The sequence below is a fragment of the Panthera onca genome, chromosome B1 (genome assembly GCF_046562875.1).
Source record: "Panthera onca isolate mPanOnc1 chromosome B1, mPanOnc1 haplotype 2, whole genome shotgun sequence".
Taxonomy (NCBI): Eukaryota; Metazoa; Chordata; class Mammalia; order Carnivora; family Felidae; genus Panthera; species Panthera onca.
The window spans coordinates 63,547,194-63,571,887 of NC_138342.1; the positions used below are offsets into that span (position 1 = coordinate 63,547,194).

Sequence of the window (24,694 nt, forward strand, 5' to 3'; positions counted from 1 at the left end):
TGTAGATGGAGACACCGTATTATCTATAAGAGAATTTGATTCATATATTATTAAAATATTATAAACTCATTAGCAGATTATATTTCGATAGCTTTTTAGGTTTGTCATAATCTAACACCTTAATCTATATTCTAGGGAAAAACTATTTTAAGACTTCTTTTGCAGAGTGTGTTAGATTGCAAGAAAGGATTATAAAGCAACAGAATTGCAACAGTAACATGGAAAATCTGTAAAACTTACTTTACAATGTTATTTCTTTGGACTTTATAGCTTTATCCAAAGTTTTAGCTATTGAGGAACTCTCCTATCCCTACCTTCATAAAGCAATTTTATGGAACCGTAGAAATTGATTCGTAAAGTTTTAGACCTGAAAAATATATGGCTATCTATCCAGGCATTGGTCAAGTGCTCATTTTATTTTAAATTAGCCATAAATTACTTACTCTATTAGGACATCAATATAAGGAAGTTTTTGATAAGTCCGATGGCCAGATGAAGAAAAATTTTTTCAAACATGGTTTGATTCCAGTGAAGTAATAGCCATCAACATTATGGGGATTTTGTAGTGCTGTCACTTAAACATTGTTTTATCAAGATCTTGCATTCTAACTGGGATATCTCAATTTTCAGGGAGAGATGCTTTCTTGAGGGCTAACAAGTACTCAGGATTGTTCATTAACTAATTCATCCAGCACTCGGGAACCATGCTTGGTGAAGGGGATATATAGAGGAATAAAATGAGATCTCCTTCTTTAAAGAGTGATAGTCTGATAGGAAGACAGATTCATAAACACATTCAGGAAGGCCTCTTGGGCCCAGATAAATTTAACTTTGAATTAACATAAGGAAAAAAATTATGCTTCTATGAGTGAAAGTAAAATATTCCATGTTTTTAGAGGATCCTATTTAAAGTTCAGTAAGCCAAGTGCAGTGACTGAGAGCTGCTAACAAGTATAATGGACTGTTTCGGAGTCTGGGGCCTCTGAGACAACAATTGACATGCAGAGAAGAAGTTGACCCCTGGCGTAAGAATGCCAGGCCTAGAGAGAGTGAAGGTGACTGTGCCTTAGAGCCGTACTGAGCTGAAGGGAGTCCATGGAGGTGGTAATGCCATCCCATATCTGCATGAAAGGAAGACATGGATTCCTGGTTATGTCAGCTCAGCGACACAGGGACTTTTCCAATTTCCTAAGTAGTCTTGAAAATCAATGTGTGGATTCATTCTTCCCTTCTCCTGCAATGTCCTGAATCCTTTCAGTCCTAGGGTCCTAATTAAATAATAATTTCAGTCTGCTTTACCTGTGTGGCCTGATGTGGGAAGATGGGGAAGTCAGGTACTTATGGGACTGTTTTCACTCTGAGAAAAGAAAATGTTTAGGAGATGTTTGCTAAATGATCATGACATCTTAGAAAGCTTTTGGATTAAAAATATATTACATTTAATAGGCCCTCAGTAAATTCTAGGCACTGTTCGGATCTCTTTAAATACATCATCCCATTTGATCCTTTCAACAACCCTATGAGTTAAGTACTTTATCATTACTACTTTACAGATAAGAAATTCTAGGCACAGACACCTTAACTTGATAACAGACTCACTGTTCTTTTTGGTTTTTTAATGTTTATTTATTTATTTTGAGAGAGAGAGATTGAAAGAGAGAGAGAGAGAGAGAGAGAGAGAGAGAGAGAACCCCAAGCAAGCTCCATGCCATCAGCACAGAGCCTGATATGGGGCTCAAATTCACAAACTTTGAGATCTTGACCTGAGCCAAAATCAAGAGTCAGCGGGTGAACCAACTGAGCCACCCAGGCGCCCCCATGACAGACTCACTGTTGTGAATGGTGACACCAGGGTTCAAATCCAGGCAGCTTGGCTCCTGACCCTGAGTATTTAGATCTCTTAGAGTTTTGTGGATTTGAGCAAATTACTCAATCTCTCATGTCTTGTTTCCTCATTCGTAAAGTGGGAATAGTCCTAATAATAGTGCCAGCACTACAGAGTTGTCACACATGTCAGTGCTTTTCAGAGAAGTGTGCACTTACTTCCCTCTCTGCTGGGCCCAGCCCTCTAGAATGATGGCAGAGGTCAGGAAAGCAAACTAGGCCACCCACCTCCAGTACTACAAATGCCTCCTCTATCAGTGTTTCTTGCTCCCAAAGTCATGCATAAGTCAGCATAAGATAATAGTCAATAAATGGTGGCCATTGGCTTTGTGAAGTTGTCGTTTTTATCCTATACCTTGAAACTGATATTGCATTCTCGAAATCAGCAAGGGACATATATTACATCGTTTACATTACAGGGAATGAAACCTGTTTTTCCTTGCCTACTTGTCATTGCTCTTTCGCTTAAGAGGAGACTGTAGTTGGCACAGTATTGTCAATTTCAGAGGCATGTGCTATAACAATAAAAGAAAAAAACAAAGAAAGAAATTCAGAGGTATTCCAAATCAGGTTCTAGTACTCATTTGCTTTGGCTCAGAGTTTTTGTGAATTAGCCACTGGGAATGTTACCTTACCTCGGATATATTTTGTGTTTCTTAAATGACTTTGGGTTTGAAGCACATTTTCTAAGACCATTTCTCGGTGTGAAAGAATGACCTCATTTGTGCTTGGAAATGTTGTGCACCTCCATGTAAATCTGTGCTAGCACTGGTATGGCAGACATGGTCTTCCAGAGAAACAGAGCCAAAAGGAGACATATGTGTATCTTTAAATATATATATATATATATATATATATATATATATATATATATATATGGGTTTGGTTTTTTTTTTTTTCCATGGAATTGGCTCATGCAGTTGTGAGGACTGACAAGTCCAAAATCTGTAGGGCAGGCCAGAAGGCTGGAAATTAAGGCAAGATTTGAAGTTGCAGTCACGAGTCTGAAATTTTGAAATTTGTAGGGCAGACTGGTAGCCTGGAAACTCGGGCAGAATTCCATGTTTTACTGTTGAGGTTGAATTCCTTCCTCTCCAAGAAACGTCAATTTTTGCTCTAAAGACCTTCAACTGATTGGATGAGGCTTATCATGTTATTGAAGGTAATCTCCTTTACTTAATCAACTGAGTGTAAATGTTAATTACATCTACAGAATATCTTAGCAACATGTAGGCGGTGTCTGACCAAAGAACAAGACACTACAGCCTAACCAAGTTGACATATAACATTAACTATCCCACTTGGTCTCCGCTTTTTTGTGGGGAAGTCCCAGCTCATCCCGGTTCAAGTCAAAGGCCCTCATGTTCATAATCCATAATAATTTGTGAGAATCTTATGGATTGTGCTCATATGCATGCTTCTTTTGTACCCCAGTATGTTTAGTGTACATCTGGGCATACAATAGTTACTCAATATGTTGGTTGATCTGCTTCAAAAATATTGAACTACTTACCCAAGTCCTTGTGCTGTGAGCATTAGAATATGCAGTATGCAAGAGACAGAAAGTGAAGTCTAAGGTGCTGATGTTATCTACTGGCAAATCCTGCTTTTAGGATGCTGGTTACTCCCAGTCCAAGTGTCATTTTCCTTTAAACATGCTCCGATGGTTTCTGTTAGTTAACAACAAAGAGAAACTTCAAGTCAGGGAGCAGCGTGTCCTCCTGAGGTTTCAGGCCAATCGATGTTTTTCACTCTGGGTATCGACAGCTCTCTGCCGCATGCCCTTGTTTTTGGCTACGTGGGCTGACTGTGGTGAAATGGATTATACTGCTTTTATTGCCTCTCAGGGTTTAATCAGTGCCCAGCAAGCACTGTGTGTGCCTGTGACTTTCTGTTGCTTTTTAATTGTTTAGGCTGTGGGGCTGTTGATGGTGCTGCTTCGCTGTGCTCATACCTTGACTGATCAGTTTTTAACTGAAAGCTTATGCTTCCTTGCAGGATGCCACAACTTGGAAGCCTGATTCATGCCAGAACTGCCGTTGCCATGGCAACATCGTTATCTGCAAACCTGCTGTTTGCAGAAACCCTCAGTGTGCCTTTGAAAAGGTATGTCATCCTAATTGTATCCTCAATGAACAGGTAAAGTCAGAGAAGATTAGGGTTTCTGCATCTTTTCAGTTGTTTGTTTCTGACATCTATCCCAATCTCTAACTGGAAGCCTTACGAAATTCAGAAGAGAATTTTAACATCACATCTAAGAATATCTTAATTTCTGTTTATTGAGAATTTACTCTGGACCAGGCACTCAGTGAAAGGTTTACAAACGTTATCCCATTTAATATCATGTGGGGCAAGTATCTTTATCCCCACTTTACAGATGAGGATATGAAGCCTGGAGATTTTAAGCAACCTAACCATGATTATGCAGTTAATCATCTGCTGCCCAGAGAGTTCCCTGGGGCTGACCAGTGCCAAAGCTGTTGATAATCACCACAACATTTACAAGCCATTGAATGGACTGAAAGTCATCATTGACTTCTTGAAGATGATTTTCCAAAAATACTATTTGTTCTCCCACTGACATTATTGTGCTGCCATTGAGCTCACTAAGACCTTTGACTTGAGAAATCTCCTGGTTGACCAAGTATATGAGAGATATTTCCTCCTTTCCCCTTTGTTAAAAATTTTCAGTTTTTTTCTGACACATCTATCCTGTTAGAATATTTTTTCCAGGTGCTGACTCTTTTCTTTTTAAAGTGAATCTATTAAAAAAAAGCTTAAGCTTCAAATTTGAACATTTGAAACTTTGTGGAGAAGACTAAATTTTTTTCTTTAAAAAGCATTCTGTCAATTTCACAGGTACAGTTTATTTTTCTCTTTCTCTCCCCCCCCCCCCATAATAATGAATCTTGAGACTTTATGCCATCTAGCGCTAATATGTTTCTGTTTGTTTCTAACGTTGGAGGGAAGGTTCTTTCTACCTTTCAGTGTAGCCCTCAATTTCTTCATGGGTTTATTTCTGAGAAGCTGGGTGTACATCCAGTGTTAGTAAATTTAATAATCTTTTGTTGTAAATATGGGGCTTTCTATTTTATGGAGCCAATACTCCTAAAAGATCTCTACTTTGCTGCTTAGCATGTTATGTCAGAATCTGAGCTGGTCATATAAAGGCCATGAAGATACACCCTCTTCTGCTGCACGTGAACAGCTGTGGTATCCTGTAAGAAGCCTGGAATGAAATGTTGGAAGATATTGATCATATTGCTGAAAATTAAATGTGTTCTGTACCAGGGCTCAGCAGATGAAATCTGGCCTGCCATTTGTTTTTGTATGACCTACAACAAAAGAACACTTTTTACATTTTTAAAAGGTTGGAAAAAGATAAACAACAATATTTCATGGTATAAAAATTATATGGACTTAAATTTTAATGTCCATAAACAAAATTTTGTTGAAACACAGGCATACTCATTTGTTTATGTGTTATCTGTGGCTGCTTTTATAGCACAAGGACAAAGTTGTGTAGTTGTGACATAGACCAAATGTGGCCCTCAAAGGCTAAAATATTTATTATCTGGCCCTTTACAGAAAATAAGTTTCTGACTTCTGTTCTATACCAAACATGATGTTGTCCCTTCCCAATTTGCTTTTCTAATTTTTCTCATCTCAGTAAATGTCAACTCCTTTCTCCCAGTTGCTCAGGCCAGAACACTTAGCATCATCCTTGACCTCCCCACCACCTCCTACATCTCACATCCAGTGCATTAGCAACTCCCCAGCTTTCTTCATAAAACCGTAGATCCCAAATGTAATTTCCCTGCTCTTAGCTCTGGTTCTACCTATTATCATTTTTTTTGTCTGTATTCTCACTCTAGCCTCTTGTTTCACTGTTTCTGGATCTGCTTCTTCACTGTAATCTTGATTTAGCAACCAGCGTTATCCTATTAAAAATTAAGCTATATCATGTTGGTTCTCTCCTTAAACTCCTCCAATGGCTTCCAATGGCTTCTTTTCTCACTTAGAGTAACTGCTCACAGTGTCCTGTAAAGTACTACTGTACCGCTTTAATTAATCTACTGTTTTCTTCCTTGCTTACCCTGCTTCAGGCACCAAGCCTGCTTGGTGTTCCTGGATATGTCAGGCACACTTTCGACATTTGGGCCTTTGTACTGCTTTTCCTGGTGAAATTGTTCATTCTCTGGAGATATATATATATGTCAATCACTTGATTCTTTACCTCCTTTACCTCCTTTAAGTCTTGCACTAATGTCATTCTATTTAAAATTGCAAATCTCGGGGCACTTGAGTGGCTCAGTTGGTTAAGCATCCAAATCTTGATTTTGGCTCATGTCATAATCTCTTGGTTTGTGAGTTTGGCCCCATGCTGGGCTCTGTGCTGACAGCATGGAGCCTGCTTGGAATTTTCTGTCCTTCTTTCCCTTCCCCACTCCCTCTCTCTTAAATTAATAAATAACTAAAACTTGAAAAAAATTGCAAATCTCTACCCCACCACACATTTCCTATTCCTCCTCCATGCTTTATTTTTCTTCTTGGCACAAATATCTGACATACTATATATTTTACTGATACTTCTTGTTTACTGTCTCTTTTATTCACTGTATATCCTCAGCACCTACAATAGCACCTGACACATGGTAGGCACTCAATAAATATTTTTTGACCGATTGGATGAATGAATGAGAGATCATGCTAGAGAGTTGGTAAGTTCGAGGTTATGGAAAGCCTTGTACTATGCTGTACTATGGAGCTTGGGGTTCTATTTTTAAGATAATAGATTACTAATGAAGATTTCAGACATGTGGGTATAATTTCCAGCTTTTAAGAAAGATCTCTTTGGTTTTTCTAAGATAATGCATAGAAACGAGGAGATCAATTCAGAGGCCATGAGAATAATCTAGATGAAGGGATGAGCACCTGAATCAGGGCGCCAGTAGTGTAGGGCTCAAGAGGAAAGGGCAGGTTCAAGAACATTTAGGGGATAACTAGGCAGAACTAAATGAAGTTAGAAGAGTGAGGGAAAGGAAAAGGAGATATGACTCCCATATTTATGGTTTGATGATTTGTTAGCTGAGCCACTGACTGATATTGAAAATATGTGATAATGAGGACAAGCATTCTGTCTGGGAGGAAATGATGATTTCACTTTAGGGAACGTTGAGTTTGAAATGTCCATGGAGAAGCCAGGTGGGCATGTCAAAAAGGGAGCCCATATATGAGTCTAAAGCTTAGAGGAGAAGGCAAGGTTGGAAATATTGTGTGGGTATTATTAGCATATAGTCAGTAGTGTAAACCTTTAGATTTAATGAGCTCATATAAAGAGATTTTGTGAAGAAAGAGTATAAGATCAAGGATGCAATTTGGGGAGCACAGTCATTTACAAGGAGGTAAACATAAAAGAGGGATCTTAGGAAGATTAAAGAGACGTGGTCAAAGAGGTAAGAGGTAAGAAGTGGCCAGAGAAGGGAGCAGTATGATGATAGCCAGGAGAGTAGAGAGTTTCCAGAAGGAGTTTGTATCAACAGTGTTAATCACAGGCCACCTGGAAGATGGTGTCAGTAGAGTGGTGGGAGAGGAAGCTATATCACAGAAGTTTGAGTGAATAGAAAGTAGGGAAAGGAAGCCAAGTAAAGGCTGCTCTTGCAGGGAGCTTTGCTGAGACTAGAAGGAGAGAAATGGGGCATTAGGCAGACACCAGTCATTTGTGAAGCTTCTTTGAACCTCTCATCCCTAACCATTGAGCCTTCCTGTGTTGCTGCTTTTCTTATAGCTCTTAAGTAGACTGCAAATGCCTATTTACTTGTTTGCTTCCTCCTCCAGACTCTTAGCTTCTTGAGAGCAAAAACCATGTCTTCTTCATGATTGCAGCCCATCGAACAGCACAGTGTACGACGCTTCGTCAATACTTGCAGAATGACCAAACAAGAGAAGGGAGAGGGTTTTGTTTTTGTTTTCATTTTTGATATTAGCATGATACAGACATGATCATGCTAGGAGGAAAAAGGGTGGTGACCTAGAAGAGAGAGAGAAGCTGATGATATGAGAGATGGGGTAGGGAGGACAGACAGAATGAATGAATTAGAAGGAGTGGTTTTTAGGAAGCAGAGTGTGTGGGATCCAGAGGTTGGGGTAGGGAGGCCAACCTCATTCTCTAAAACTGGAAAGAAAGAGACATGGACAGATACAGATATAGTTAGATTTGTAAGTAAAAAAAGGGACAGGAAACTGAAGTAGTTCATATCTAATCTGACTTTGTGAAGATTTTGAGATTTGGTTGGGAGCAGAAAGAGAGTGGATGTTAGGAGCTGTCACTGAGGAGAGAAAGGGACTGACCAAGGTTGAGGTAAAGTATGTGTGCGTGATATTAAGGGCCCATGGAGCACGACACCAGGAACCTGTGCGGGTACCAAGCTGCATAATGGGATAATTTTCTCATCAATGTTTACTAGCCAGGTATAACGGAAGAAATGACAAATTGTGGAATAGATCCTGGGTTAGGCTTTTCCATATCAATGGAGAGAAAGAAAAAATATACAGTAAGGATTGGGCATTGAGGCTAACATGAATAGGAAAATGAGGCCATTTGGGAGCTGAATGACTTCGAGGGAAAAAAGTGTCGTTCTGCTGAAAGACGTGAGATGGTGGGAGTGAGGGTGAGAGAGAGATAAAGTCCAGAAGGTTCAGATTCAGAGAGTTGAAGGTTTCTGTTATAGAATAATTTGGAGTGTAGATAGGTCCCAAGGTCAACCATGACCATGGGGGGGACTCAAGTGAAGCGGAGAGGAGGATTGTTTGAATTGAAGTGGTTAAGAATGTACAAGGATAGAATGCCAGTTTCATGGACATTGAAGTTGTCGAGAATTATATCTAGACATAGCGTAGAAAAGAAACTGCGACCTCGGAGCCAAGTCTTTAGTGAGTGAATATGAAAGAGTGATCAGAAAATTGGTGAATGATAGTAATAAAAAGAATGACATAATTGAAGACTGCGAAACTCTAAGGAGTTTCCTTCTGTGTAAAATGAGAGGGTTGGACCAAATGATCCAACCATAAGAAATTTCCTACTCCAGGATCATGTGAGTATATCATAGAGCACTTGGGTTCTTTATTTTAAGTAATGAAATAGATTATGGAGTGATAGAACTACAAGAGTCCTTTGGAATTCATTTAGTCAGACTTTCTCATTTTATAGACAAAGAAACAAAACCTGTAGGGGTTTAGTCACTTGCTCAAAGACATAGAGCTAGCAAGTGGTCCAGCCATGACAATACCTTAGGCCCTGACTCATGACCGAATATAATTTCTACTCTACCATGTTGTTTTTAAGTTTTCCTTTGTGTTTCTCAGCAATATGTGTTGTTATTCAAATCTGCTGTGGTATACTTACATTAGTTCACGGCACAGGTTAATGAATCACCATTGTACCCTAAGTTATTATTATTAATAAATAACTTTTGTTACTCTCATCTTTTAAAAATGTTTAAAAGTCCTTTTACAATTTGTTTTACTCGTGGATTGACTGGAAATAATTTATTGTCAATGGAAATTCTGATACATGTTTCTTCTTTTTCTGTCAATTTATCTATCTATCTATCTATCTATCTATCCATCCATCCTATCCATACGTAACAGATTCTATATCCAGTTCCTATATCTATCTAGAATAGCTAGCTGAGGAGCTAGCTACCTAGGAATAAGGAGAAAGACAGAGACAGAAAAATATTGAGAAAAAGAGAACAGAGGTATTTAGAACCTTAATTATTTAACCCAGTCCTGTGGGGACCAATCCTCTCCTCAGGATTTCTGGAGAATATATATGTATAGAGGAGGGCAATACCATGCAAGGGAACACCATATTACATGTGGGGTTTTGGCTGCAAACCTCAATGCAGCTAATAATACTATTTACCTAATTAAGTTGTGAGAATTATATATTGTGTATATACAAACATAATACATATGTACACATACATACACACATATATGTATATGTATATGCACATACATGTATATGCTTACAAGAGTACCTGGCTATTCTAAGTACTCAGTTAAGTGTTAGCTATCTTTACCAAATGATCATCATAATTATTGTTGGTTGATTTTTGTAGATCCTATGCAAGTAATCTTGCCTAGAAACCCTAGCAATTTTCACTGATGTCTCTTACGCATACAGTTACTTCCCACTGTTCCTCAATGCAAACCCTAGGTTTATGTGTTCCATGCAGCTCACAGCTCACAGGGCTATGCAAGGTTACATGGTCATGAAGCAAGAACTCTGTCTCTCCTTCTCTAAGCGCCCACATGCAAAATCTTTTGCTCTTCCTTTAGACCCAATCACCTCTTTTATGTTCTACCACAAGTTCAATAGTTAGACTCAAGCTGGGGCCCCCCACTGATGTTCACAAATAAATAATATTATATTTATGAAATGAGTTTTGAGGGCCAATCTGAAAAATCAGTTTTTATAGAAAACAAAACTAATTTGGGTGCATAAAATGGTCCTTGATTTTATCTGCCTTTCTTCCTTGCTCCCTGCTTCCATGTTAGAATATAAACAACACTTGGATTACCTTATTTTCTATCTGTGTGAAATTCTTAATGCAAATTAAGCTAATATGTTTTCTACAGTTTACTGTGAAAATCAGACAAGTGTAGTTTCCTTTTGGGTTCAGAGAGCACTTTTTTGAAAAGTCACTAATGTTGCATAGTATGAATAATTTTATAAAACCCCATATTGTATATTTTATCTCTTGTCAAGCAAATAGGAGGCATTTGGTGATCACTGTTGCTAGATAAAATTGTATTTATCTGTCTTGTGGATTAACAGTGGTAAAATCTTAGTCCCATTTCTCACCCACTCTTGTGGATGTAGTTACATAAAATTAGAATTCTCTTGTAGGTACATTTTTTTAAATGGAAGAAACCTCAAATATCAAAGAAACATTAATACACACACATGCATGCATACACACACACACACACACACACACACACACACACATATTTTCATTCTACTGGATGAATTCTTTGTAGACTTTTATTCTGGTCACAAGCTGTGATTTCCTGGCTAATGCAGGCTCTCTTACCATTTTTGGTCAAAATCACTCATTGCCCAGTCTGTCACTTCTTTAAGACTTGTTGAAATGCTAAGATTTCTAAGTGGAAAAGCAAGATGAGTCAGAGGATCACTGGGCCCCAAAGACAAACATATGCTCTTTGCTCCACAGTTTTAATAACGCTTGGATAGATGGAGTCTTCACAGTGGCAAATGGATGGTTAGTTAACATGACAACTTCCCAGGAGATCCCGGGATATCACGTAGTAGCCCGTCCCTTTGATAGTATCGCATCTCGATAGGAAGCACTATTCGAATTACAGTAGCCCTGAAAAACAATGTAGATCTTTATTGGAGTCCAGGAACTCTAGCTGGCTCTCTGCAGTACATGTGATATCTTCACAACAATGCTGTTTCCTCTCTCAGCTTTGTCAGTCCCCTGCCCCATGTGCCTTGCTACTCTGTTCAGTAAAAGTGAACATCAGAACTTCATCCCCCTCCCCACCCCCCACCAGCTGCAGCAGGCCTCCACAGGTAGCTAGAAGACCTGCCAGTTCTGTGGCCACCCCACCCCCACCCTCATCCCAAGTCTTCTCTTCTCAGCAGAGGGAAACAAACTTTTCAGGGAGATACAGCTCTTCTCTCACCCCAACTTCTTTTCTTGTGTGACACTCAGATGGAACATTTCTAGCGAATAAAATTCTCCACTTCATTACATGTGAAGAGGTGTAGACAATTTTCAAGGAAATTGCTTTCACAGGAGGGTTCGTTTTAACTTTGAGAAAAGCTCATCTTGACAGAGAGAATCCTTTTTGTCAGTTTATTTGGTTTATCCTGTCTGTTGTCACCCATGGAAACTCATGAAATTTAGTGTATCTGAGATGACTTGGGGTCCCATGAGCCACTGTGAGTGTGTTTCCTGCTGCTGTTTTACACTGAGCTGTTTTTAAATGCTCAGGGAGAAGTGCTTCAAATAGCTGCCAACCAGTGCTGCCCTGAGTGTGTGTTGAGGACTTCCGGATCTTGCCATCATGAAAAGAAAATCTATGCGGTAAGTGTTTTCTGACCTATGGTTGATTCTATGCCTGTAGATCATTGACAAGGGAAAGCTGAATGCTGAACTTGTGTTGACAAGAGAGGTTTTTTTCTTTGCCTGGGCTGTAGAGGACCTGAGGCCCATTTGACTTTCCATAGACATTTGGGTTTCTTGAATAAAATTAAAATGGTTCTACTAATTTCATAGGTCCTACGTAAATATTTGTAGATTGAATTTGTGTCTATAAAGCGTAGTTCGACAATGCTGATTGAAGAAGTTGTGATGCTGAATAATGAAGTTACCACCTTGTCTCTGTATCACATATATTGTTTCCCTTTGATAATTACAAACAACCCTCAGTGAGTGAATAGGGCAGATCTTATTACTCCTGTATTGTAGATGAAAAAGTTGAATTGTGAAGAGCTTAAGGTTCTTGCCCAATGTCTTGTTACTAATAAGTGGTATAACCTGACCTAGAACCTGGGTTTTCTTACTCCTAATTCAAGGCTCTTTCAATTACGGTAAGGTTTCTACACTTCAGCACTATTGACATTTTAGGCTTTGTGGTGGGGCCGACCTATGCCTTGTAGGATATTTAGCAGCATTCCTGATTTTTACCCACTATATAGACGCTGGAAGCACCCCTAAGTCCTGACAACCAGACGTGTCTGCAAGCATGGACAAATTTCCCCTAAGGGACAAAATGCTCACCTACCCCCATTTAGAACCACAATACTAGAAATCAATCCTAAAGTTCTTTTCATTCCAGATCCTTTAGGATTAATTTATAGACATTAAGTACTGATTAAAAAGTACAACTGCAAGGTTTCTTATAGGACTTATGAAAATGGAATGGATACAGTTCATCTTTACTTACACCTAAACGTTACCCTGAGGCAGTAGGTGATGTTGAATGTGGTAGAAAGAGGCTCTTTGCTTTTAATCCTCATCTTCCACCTGATACAAACCCCTCCCCAAGTTAATGCCTCTGCCCATTCAGGTTAGTGGGATTTGATATACCCACTCTAGGCTGCTATTCAGAGTGTGTACCTAAAACTCGGTGAGCATAGTGTACTTTCCCCGTGGGACAGGATCATCTCCCTTGAGCCACTGTCTCCTAATTACCTGAGGAAGCCACTCTTTCAGTTCTGCACAATGTGTTGCTGAAAGACACCCAAGCAGGATCTATGCTGGGAATGTCTTCATACCACATATCACCCTTTGCTGCTCAATTCAGTCTGCATTATGTGGAGTGGTGTAAACCTTGCTGCTGAAGGGGGCCCCTGTGAAATGGAAAGTGCTGCAGAGCATAATGGTGGTGGAAGTAATGCCAGGTCATAATGATTTGAATAGGTGTGTGGTTCAAGGTCAAAAGCACCAAGCTGAATCTCACAAATGAAGGAGCACCTAGTATCCAAAACAAGGTCAGGGGACAATCAGACGTCTCGAGTGAGTGAGGATACTAGGGACATGGAAAATCAGAATTCAATAAATCTTTGTAGTTTAATGACATTTATCACTTGTTCTCTTGTGTTATATTTTTGCACATGCACAATCTTCTTATCTTGGTTTAAGATGCTTGAGAACATTGACAGTATTTTCTGCATCTTTGTAGTGATCTTCCTTGCTTCCCACCTAACCAGGAACTTAACGCTAAACTTTTCCCAGAGTGGGTGCTCAGTAAACATCAATGCAGGATTCAAACAATGAACAAATTCCTTCTCCAACTTATCAATCTCCTTGCCCCAATGGCATGCTGGTCATTGACCAACGACCTATGTGGCTGGGTGGTTCTAGGACCACCTATCTGCTGATGGATTAGTTAAGAAATGAAATCCTCTTGTCCTCCAGCTTTCTCTGGAAGAGTTCAGAAAGCCCTCCTTCTTCCCCCATCCCCCTACCCCATTCTGCTGTATTACATCACACGGAAAGCTCTAAACTGGGTAAGAACATATCCATGTGTCGTTTTCCCATATGCAACTTTCAAAACGTACTCCTCAGAAAATGTTATATTTCTGGTACTTGATGTAAGTGAGAAAAAGCTGAATTTCAGGAACTCTATTTTGAAGGAAAAAAATCTCTAGTGGTCTACTTCTTCAAATAGAGATAGAATAATGATTTTTTTAAGCGGAGACAAAAAAAATTTCCTAATTTTAGTCTTAATAAGGTTAAAATGATCATGTTTCTTGCTTTTCTGCCCTTCCTTCCTCTCACTTTTTTCACTTCCCCTAGATTCTTGCCAAAGCCTTTTTAATATTATTTGTTTTCTTCTGTGGGTTAAATACTTGTCTGGGTTTGCTCCAACTCTCACCTTGTTGCTTGTATCACTAGGTGTTTTCCTGAATCTTTGAGGGTTTTGGGTTTTTTTTGTTTGTTTGTTTGTTTTTGACCCTTTCTGTTTGCTTAGGAAGCAGTCCAGAGCACTCCTTTCTCATGGAACAGCAATAATATTCTCTTTAGCCTCTGGCTTGCATCCCATAGGGCAGGTCATGGAGATGCGCTCCCTGTAGCTACAAAATAGCCCGGTATTTTAAGAACTTTAGAATGTTGATCCACGGTGAAAGCTTTCTCCTAAGAGAGGGCTTTACAAGAGTCTGTAGGATAGAGTGAATGTGGCAGGAGGGGAATTAGTTGAAGTGGTACTGTCTCAAGAGAACAGGGTTGAAGCAAAGGAAAGTCAAGGATGGGTCCAGCCCAGGACAGCATGAGGAGGCCACCCTTTAATGAAACAGCCTGGCCTCACTAGAGGACCACCTTTGTTTGCAGGGTAAACAGCTTATTACACAACCAGCCTTCTAACAAGTCAGGACAAGTCCCGACATCTTCCCTGGAGTGAGGAAAACACATGAGCCATTTGGCTGACTCCAGGTTATTTGAGAGTCTTACACGGGCTTATTACAGCCAGCATTTGGGGGACTATTTCATCCATGACCTCCCGAAAGCTATCCCTTCAAATTAGTGTTTGGATCTCTGCCCAGCCTTGCCAACCATTCAGGGAGACAAGCCTGAAATATGTTTTCCTAAAGAGCGTTGGAATGCTTTTCCCTATTCTTTGCCCCACAAATTAGCTTGTGAAAGGGAGGGAAGAGGACCATTAATCCTCTCTCTTTCCCTTTTTTACTAATTGAATCCCATCACTAGATAATGTCAGGTCTGAGAAGATAGTGTGTGGAGATTCACCGAAAAAGAAAAGTGGTGATGCCCTAGTGCCCACATTCGATTGAATAGAGGAGAGAGGTCTGCTCGCCTTGCCGTCTGTGACACTAACAGTACTAATTTATGTGTGTGAAGGAAGAAATGAATATTGAATTCCGCAGCCTTGTTCTCTTCAAAGTAGAGGATGTAATTATAATATGCACTGAACATTCCCAGTAGTTAGTATTCTGGATCTATAACTTCATAACAGGAACAAATTATACAAAGAAAAATTATTTTATTGTTCCGTCAGTAAGCCAGGCAAATACTTTATGACCTTATCTTTCCTTTGGACTTATGTCAACAGCCAGGCCGACTTATTAGTTGGCTATGCAAAAGAATATATTTAAGATGTTGTCTGCAAAATGCACTTTTGTCCCGTGTCAAAATCTCATATTTTCAAAAGGTATTAATGAGGTTAAGATGACACAGCTAAAACCAGATCTGGGGGCATTGCTTTGTGTATCTATTATTCCTTGACTTTACAAAGCTCTCTTTGCTGCCACAGTGTTTATAAAAAGTGAGGCTTTTGTAAATGGGTATAGAGAACACTAGGAAATTATATATATATGTATATATATATATATATATACACATATATATATAATCATATAATTATAATTATATTATAATTATATTGTATTATATTATAATTATATTATAATTATATTGTATTATATTATAATTATAATGCACATATGTATATATCAGCATGTGCCAAGCCCCTTGATCTCTAATCTGCCTCTGCTGAGGGCGGCATCACTGTTTTAGCTATAGGTGTAGGAGAGGAAAATGGAGTGGACTTATGTGACTTTTTCTCAAGAGAGATGTGGGAGTAATTTGTCTTCATCGCTCTGTGCACTTTGTTATTTTTTTTAAATGCTTATTTATTTTAAGAGAGAGCACAAGCAGGGGAGGGGCAGAGAGAGAGGGAGAGAGAATCCCAAGCAGGTTCCACACTGTCAGCCCAGAATCTGACGCAGGGCTCCAACTCAAGAGCCGTAAGATCATGACCTGAGCTGAAACCAAGAGTTGGTCGTTTAACGGACTGAGCCACCCAGGCACCCCTCCCCGCCCTCCCTTTTTAAAAAAAATGTTTATTTATTTTGAGAGAGAGAGAGAGAGCACACAAGCAGGGGAGGGGCAGAGAGAGGAGAGAGAGAAACTGTGCCCTTTGGATCACCCTAAGGATCTTCTTCTGTGGCTTTGACACCAAGCATTGGAGATTCCCTACCAAGTGTTTGCTGTTATTCCCATAATTTTCAAGCTTATTGTGAAGGGAGAATCCCCTGCCTCGTTTTATGTCTCTTGAGTTAGATAATAGATGCACATCATCAGAGAGCTTGAAGGTACTGAAGAGATTAGCTAACACAACCCTCTCATTTTACAGATGAAAAAATGTGGTGATTGACAGGTTGTTATTGTAATTAATTTTTGTGGTCTCTGTGTGAAAGGTCGTGTGATTGCAAATGTTTAAGAAACAACTGTTAGTGTTTCTTAGTAGCAACAGAACAAGCTCTTATTTTAATGAAGTGAAATGTCAAGATGTTTAGAAGCAATCTTCTGACTTTTAATAGATAAAGAAGTTCACTTCAAGCTGTTTTATATGCAGCCTTCACATTTTAGTTTATTTAAGACATATAAATGATTCATTCGATATTTTAAACAGTAATTTGCCTTCTGACGACAAAAGTAAAAATATGTTTATGGTGAAAATTGGAAAATAAAAAAGTGTATAAGCAGAAAAAACATCATTGGTAATTCTCAAGCTATGAAAATCACTGTCGGTGTTCTCTCAGTTTTTTGGAGAGGAGGTAGCAGGGGAGATGGATAGATAGAGATATATGTTCTTACGTAATTATAATTATACTGTGTATACAGTTTATGTCTTACTTTTTAAATATAACGTGTTGTGTATAGTTCCCTGGCACACCTTGGAGAACATGATTTCCTATTGTTAGGGATTTGTATAGCTTCTAATTTTCATGATCATATTTCCAACTTTGGTACATAAAGAACAATGAAATGGAATTCCTTATATTTAAACATTTTGTGTATTGTTGATCATTTTCTTCAGATAACTTCTTTTAAGTGAAATTAGTAGGTCAAAGCATCTAAAGATTTTTTTAAATTTGTTTTAATGTTTATTTATTTTTGAGAGAGAGAGACAGAGTGTGAGCAGGGGAGGGGCAGAGAGAGAGGGAGACAGAATCCAAAGCAGGCTCCAGGCTCTGAGCTCTAGAAGCTGTCAGCACAGATCCTGATGCGGGGTTCAAACTCACGGAGTGTGAGATCATGTCCTGAGCCGAAGTCGGATGTTTAACCGACCGAGCCACCCAGGCAAAGCATCTAAAGGTTTTGATTATCGAAGCTGTGACATCTGTGATCATTAAAATTCAATTTTGAGTTGTCTGTGTCTAATGAGAAATCCAGTGGGAATATCACGGCTCGTGCAGCCTTTCTTCAGGTGTGATTACCCTGGGTAGGCCCCACCTGGCTGAGTATTCCAGGTGCTGTGGTGAGGGAAGGCTCTGTGAAGGAGAAAATGCCATTCCACTGCTGTTTTGCCAACACTACTATGAATTTTAAACTCTTCCCATATCTGATATTAAGAAGTATTATCCAATTTTATTTTAATTAATATCTCTTTGCAATTTATAGCATTAAATATTCTATAAGCTTGTTTTCTGTTGATTTTTTTCTTACTGCTTGGAAATGACTTTATATAATAGAGTTTAGTTCTAATTAATATAATTTGCAATTTTTATCAGCTTGTCGTTTGCCTTTTGACTTTGTTTATAATGTATTTTTGACAGAATTTTAAAATTTTAATTCATTAGAGGGGCGACTGGGTGGCTCAGTTGGTTAAGCATCTGACTTCGGCTCACGTCATGATCTCATGGTTCGTGGGTTCGAGCCCTGCATCGGGCTCTGTGCTGACAGCTCAGAGCCTGGATCTTGCTTTGGGTTCTGTGTCTCCCTCTCTCTCTGACCCTCCACTGCTTGTGCACACACACACTCTCTCTTTCTCAAAAATAAATAAACTTAAAAAAATAAAATTTTTACTCATTAGAACCTATCAGTTTTTCTCTTACAGTTTCTTTCTTTGCTTTTATGCTTAGGCTTTTCAAAGTATAAAGGTCACTTGCCCCCTATCTTTTATTAGTTAATAGTTTATTAGCAAGTTGTGGGCTTGCCCATTTATATGCTGTACTAAATTTGAAATTTTATATTTAATTATAGCAGAAATAAAAATTGGTGGTAGAGGACTTGGCCTTGATATTTATGTCCATTTCTATGGTCACAGATGGCACACGGGTGTGAAAAGGAGGAGGAAGGCTATGAATTCAACACAGTGGAAAGAGGGGAGAGGACTGAGCACCCTCTACCTGCCACCCTTCCTCTCCCTTGCCTGCTCTTTAAAAAACTACCTCATATAATCCTTATAGTAACCCAGTGAAGGGATGTTGTCATACCATTTCAGTTTTTCAGACCAGAAAGCTGAGATTTAGAAAGATTAAGTCACTCACCCACAGTTCCTAAGGCAGGGAGGGCTGAGCTGGGAGCTTCCAAGGAAACACTTGATGCATCTGACTCAGTGCATACTTGCATTATTGTTCTCTTGTGCTCCAGTAAGTCCATCTAGAAGAAAGTAATCTTCATGACAGTAAGGTGAGGACTCGGTTCCCAAATAATTGGATGACTGTGAGTGCCTATTACTATCATTATAATAATAGCACAGGTTATTAGTAATGTCAGACGTGGCTTGCTTGCAACCTGGCTGTAATTTGCAGAATAAAGGGGTACTGACTTGTTTAGGTAAGACAGAGTTCTTTTGTGTTTGGGAATGCTGAATAACTATTCTGGATGCTAGCTTGAGAAGCAAGGGGACATTTATTTTCTATGCTTCTCAGTCGCACAGTTGTAATCCCCAGATTATATTTAGGTGATTGAGCACCTGGAATGTGTGATGTTTTTAGTAGAAATCTATACATGATTTGTGCTGGATCAGTTATCATCATATGTTGCATTTAATAGAGGCAAAGGAAATCAGTCTCCAAATATTTAAGAAAATGTTATCGGAGGAAAATTTCATTCATTAAACTTATCTTCCCCCCCCCCGCCACACACACACACCTTGTAAAAGGCCACCATTATTCCATTCTGCCATATTTTGACAGCTACTTCCCCAGGCAATCAACATATTTGTAGCTTTTTATATTCAGTGTTCATCACCCCCAATCTGCATCATATCTGAGGGGGGCTCATTTAAATATTTTTGGTACTCAGTAAGTCATAGAACTCAAAACAGGGATCTGTTAGATCACTGATACAGTGCTAGCTTTGGGAACATCATATCCCAACCTGAAGTGGATTAGCAGCATTCTGTATATGTAGATGGGCTCAGAGTTGGCTCTGTAGTTTGTGGAAGAGCTGGCTGAAGCAGATGCCTCTTGCTGGCTGTCGTATTTCCCCAGGACCTAAAGATTATTGGAGCAGGAGAGAGGCAGAGGGGGACAGGGAGGAGGAAGGATAGGAAAAGAGGAATATGGGAACTAATCAGGGTTTTAAAAAATAAAGGCAAAAAACAAGAAAGAAAGAGAGAGAAAGAGGAACAGAGTGAGAGCTATTGAAAATAATAGGACCATTATAAAGAATTCAGTAAATATATGTATGTGTATGTGTGTATATTTTACTTTAGACTTTATAGAATTTTTTAAATGATTGGGGTTAGGGTATCTTTTATTTTCTTTTTGTGTATTTCTGAAATTTTCAAATATAAATCTTAGGGATACTAAAAAGAAAAGAAAATTCAGGTTTTTAATTGGTCTCTGGCTTGGAACATTATAAATCCTGGTCTTAACCTTGTAAGCCTAGAGCCTTCTTCCATCTCTCCTGAGCACCGTCCTTCATTTGTGTAAGAGGTTTGCTTCTGTCTGGTCAGATGAAAGCTATATTCTGACAATAACCTTCTTATTCTTTTTTTCCCTAACCCCCAGCATGGGACAGAGTGGGTCTCCTCCCCGTGCAGTGTGTGCTCGTGTACGCATGGGGAAGTCCGATGCATGCCCCAGCCATGCCCACCGCTGTTGTGCACACAGCAGGAGCTGGAATTCATCCCCGAAGGGAGCTGCTGCCCAGTCTGTGTGGGCCCTGGGAGTGAGTATGAACTTCTGGAAAGAAACCCTCTTTGCCTTTGAGGTTTACGTGATGACATCCCAACTTTTTCTTGCTCACTGTGGCTCAAAGACCCTAACCCGGTTCTTTACTGGAACCAAGTTGGATCCTTACACTTGGCAGAAGCAATGTTGCAGAGAGTGAGGCTGGAACTGATCTCCAAGCTCCATTCCAGATTTGGGATTCTGCAAGTTTCTGATTTATTTATTTTGTGCTGGCCAGATGCATCCCTCTGCATCCGCAGCTCCCAAGAAGGAAAAAGAAGAGGGACGAGATTCTCTGATATGATTCCATAAGGGCCAACGTAGTTCCTCCTGCCTCTTGGCAGAGAGACGAATGAACAAATCACTTCTCCATGTAGCATCACTAGTGCTAATTCTGCTGGCTGGTCTTTGAAATGACATAACATCTTTCTCCAAGACACACAGAGCAAGAAGCCGGTAACTCATTTGTCTCTATGGCACCTTCACTGTGGAGAATATGCCTGCCTACAGACCGAGGCCCCGTTCAGCAAGCCAGGGGCACATTTCCAGGTCCTTTCCTTGGAGTCCGTGCTTGGTCCAAGTCCTCCTTTTATTACAGTTTAGGACTATATGTCGCTCCCATTTTTATAACTAAGTAGTGTATACTTCACGACAAATACAAATTATTGTCATTACTGCATTACATCCTCTCCTGGCATATGATTACAAAAATTACTCTTTTATTTAATAATAGCTGGAAGCTACACTCTTATTTTTTGCCTTTTCCCTTTGAAAAGACCCTGGTTTCTTTCTCATCCCCTGTTATTCCATGCCTGGCAATCCGTTACTCTGGAGAACCATTACAGGGATTAAAAAGTATGCTTAGGAAATGATAAAAGTACAATGCTTGCCTCACACATTTCAGATGTCATCCACCAGAAGAGGACTGACAGCTAGCTGCTTTGGGCCAAATAACCCTGCAAGTAAAAATACTTGAACAACAGAGTTTGTGGGTGGTGAGTAGGCTGGCTGAGTTTGTGGGATCCTTTCTTATGCTTTAAGAGGCTTTCTTCTTGGCATCCATGAGAAAGACATATTGGAAGCATTTTGCCTGGAGAGACTGGAGGATCAGCCAGGGCCAACTTCATAATTTGCTAGGTGCAAAATGAAAATACATGGCCCCTTGTTCAAAAGGCAGTGGGTCTTTCTTCTGTGGTCTTTCTCAACTGTCAAGTTTTTAATTTGCGATTTAATGTCATACTCCTTCAGGTGTGGGGATACTTCCCGGGCGGGTGGAGACCTTACAGGCACCCCAGGGCCACATCCTGCTACTTGGTGCGTAGGGTACATGTACTCCCCTAGCACCCGCATCCAGGTCCCTGCTCTGGGTGCAAGATGGCAGTGTTCACAGTGATGTCGGGGCCCAGGAATGAACAGTCAAGAAAGAATTCTTGAGACATATTTGGTGCAAAAAATGTGGTTTTATTAAAACACAGGGACAGGATCTGTGGGCAGAAAGAACTGCACTAGGGTTGTGAGGAGTGACTGATTATATACTTTCATTGGAAGGGGGTTAGGGATAGCATAAGTCTCTAAGGAATTTGGAAGCAAGGTTTCCAGGACTTTGAGGAGCTAGTTGCTGTTAGGATCATTTACTACTGTCTAGTAAAGCCTTAGACATGAGGTCCTTCAGATGTATATCAGTGGGCCATATGCTTGGAGGATGATTACTAACATATATCTTGGTTGGGGTGGTAGAGGTAAAGGAAGTTTCTAAAGGGATTTTTATAAGTTTAAGAAGACTTATAGGATCCTGGAGGTCGGGCTAATGTCAAACTAAGGTTGCCTTTTGCCCTTAACAAAGCATTAATATCAAGGCAGCTGAGTTCCTAGAGGAAGGTCACCCTGTCTTAAGTACTTGTCAATGGGCTGCGGAGGAAATTTAATTTTTTCTTACATTTCTTTTGCCTTTGTTCTCCGCATCAACTGAGTGTGATTTTGGGAGCAAGTGGCTGAGAACCCATCTCAGGAAGGCAAGGGGGTAGTGGAATGCAGGACCATGCATCAGCTGAGGCTCCCTAGCACATGTCAGGTTGTCTCACCAGACTTCACTTACAAAACTTAGGAAGTTATTAAGAACTCCATACCGTGACTGCAGAGTTTTTTTTCTTTAAAGTTTGTTTATTTATTTTGAAAGAGAGAGACAGAGAGAGAAGGGGAGGGGCAGAAAGAGAGGGAGATATATCTATATCTATATCTATATCTATATCTATATCTATATCTATATCTATCTATATATCTAATCTATATCTATCTATATCTATATCATCATCTATATATAATATCAAGCAGGCTCCCCAGGGTGAATCCCGACATGGGGCTCCAACTCACAAACCTTGAGATCCTGACCTGAGCCAAAATCAAGAGTAAGGCACATAACTGACTGAGCCACCCAGGTGCCCCTGACTGCAGAGTTTTAATCCCCAAGTCTGAGCGCCCCCAACCACAGGGCCCTGTGTGACTACACTGGCTGCACACCCATGCAGTCAGCCCTGGGATCAGCAAGTACAATCCCCCCAGTAATCCTTATTTTTTCTGACCTTCCAGAACCTTGTTTCTATGAAGGCCGTGTATTCCAGGATGGGGAAGACTGGCCACTGAGTCGGTGTGCTAAATGTGTGTGTAGAAATGGGGTCGCCCAGTGCTTCACAGCTCAGTGTCAACCTCTGTTTTGTAACCAGGTAAGGAAGACAGCCTCTAAATGGATCATTCATAGACTATTAACTTCACTGTTCAGGAATTTGAGCCTCTTCTGAATTTGTCAGGCAGGCCTCAAAAGTACTAGGAAAAAGAAGCAAAGGCTGTTTTGTTTTCCTTATACTTTTGGAGACCACCCTTGAGATGTTTCTTTTACTGTTAGAAGCTATAGATAGGTCTAATTATCAGCCATTTAGGGTAATCTTTACGTAATGAAAGTGAGCCTTGAGGGTACCTACAAAGAAGGCAGTTGCAGATGTTGCAAAAATGTCAAGCTAAACATCTGGAAAAGCCAGTAATACGATCAGGTATTGTGTCTCAGTGCATAGGTATAGTCTTGCTTTTAAAGACATATGCATGTCTTTGAACATGATTATCCAGATGTGTACTTTTTAATTCTTATAAGATAATGATTCAAGTTATTCAAATCTTCTCTGGGAAGCTTTAAAAAAATGGTGGGATTTTGTTCTTCATTTAAAGTTCATCTGATTTTCAAAGCATTACACTCTTCACACAAATTTAGAAGAGAAAATCAATGGCAAATAAATGTGGTATACATGGTATTTTATAGTTTTTACTCTTCCAGAGGCTCCTATGGATGTTCCTTGGCAGTTGACAGATAACCATGAAAGGAGTTTGCCTCCAGTTGAAAAATAGCTCATTTTTGATCTAAGGAAAAGCTGGAAGCCAACATTCAGTTGATACAGAGCAGTACTTTGTGTCAAATAAAACAAAATCAATAACATGGCATATTGTGACAATTGGGCAATATTTTTAAAGGCAGACAAAAGGCAATTAGACAAGAAATGCTAAATGCCAAATAAAGGGAAAATGTATCTAATTGAAAGACTCGATTGTATTACCCACTCTACCACAACCACCATGCTCATGTCCCATCTCCCAATTCATCACAAAGTCTTCTCCCAGTGCTGAGATTACAAATGAGCTTCTCTGTAGAGTTGCACAATATCTCACATTCAGAGGACGCTGTAGTGTTGGGGCATTTTGATTTAGCACTTTCCAGGATTCAGTTCCCTTGTGTATGAAGGGTAATTAAGCAGTTTGCCACCATTGCAATAAGGAAAGTGGGAGGAGGCATGGAGGAAACACCACATTGTGAGCCTTCTGCTTTACATCTTTGAAACCTTAATGGACTGCATGTTAGGGGGATAGATACTGGAATAATTGAAAGTGCTAGTTCCCTTTTTTAAAAACATTAAACACAAACTCTAGCTTCAAACACTGCACTCACATATAGTTTGCACTGACATACATAATTAACTTAAAAAGATGAAATTTGGTACCATACTTTAGAGCTAGCTGATATGCAAGCATTCTGAAGTCTTAAAAATAGGTTGATTTTAATCACTCTTGTATCATTAAGTTTGTATTTTTGCCATCACATACTTTAGAAAAACAACTCTCAGATTATTTAGAAATATTTTTCTTGATTTAATATCATTATTAAATATGAGATGTTCTGATGATATAAAGGGGCATTATAAAATTTAGGCTTTTGACGGTAACATCATCACCACTGTCTACCTTCTACCATCATCGTCATCATCACCATCACCACAGTTTTGGCATTTATTATGTGCCAGTCAT

At 39.5% G+C, this 24,694-nt stretch overlaps 1 protein-coding gene across 1 annotated transcript in view; it reads left to right on the top strand.

Moving 5' to 3' along the window:
* Nucleotides 1-24,694, top strand: part of FRAS1 (Fraser extracellular matrix complex subunit 1) — a 425,053-nt gene that overhangs the window by 150,087 nt on the left and 250,272 nt on the right. Inside the window, exons 3-6 of the mRNA XM_060654809.3 lie at nt 3,883-3,990; nt 11,916-12,008; nt 20,189-20,348; nt 22,937-23,070. Of these exons, the coding sequence (XP_060510792.3) occupies nt 3,883-3,990; nt 11,916-12,008; nt 20,189-20,348; nt 22,937-23,070 (495 nt within the window). The remainder of the gene's footprint in view (nt 1-3,882; nt 3,991-11,915; nt 12,009-20,188; nt 20,349-22,936; nt 23,071-24,694) is intronic.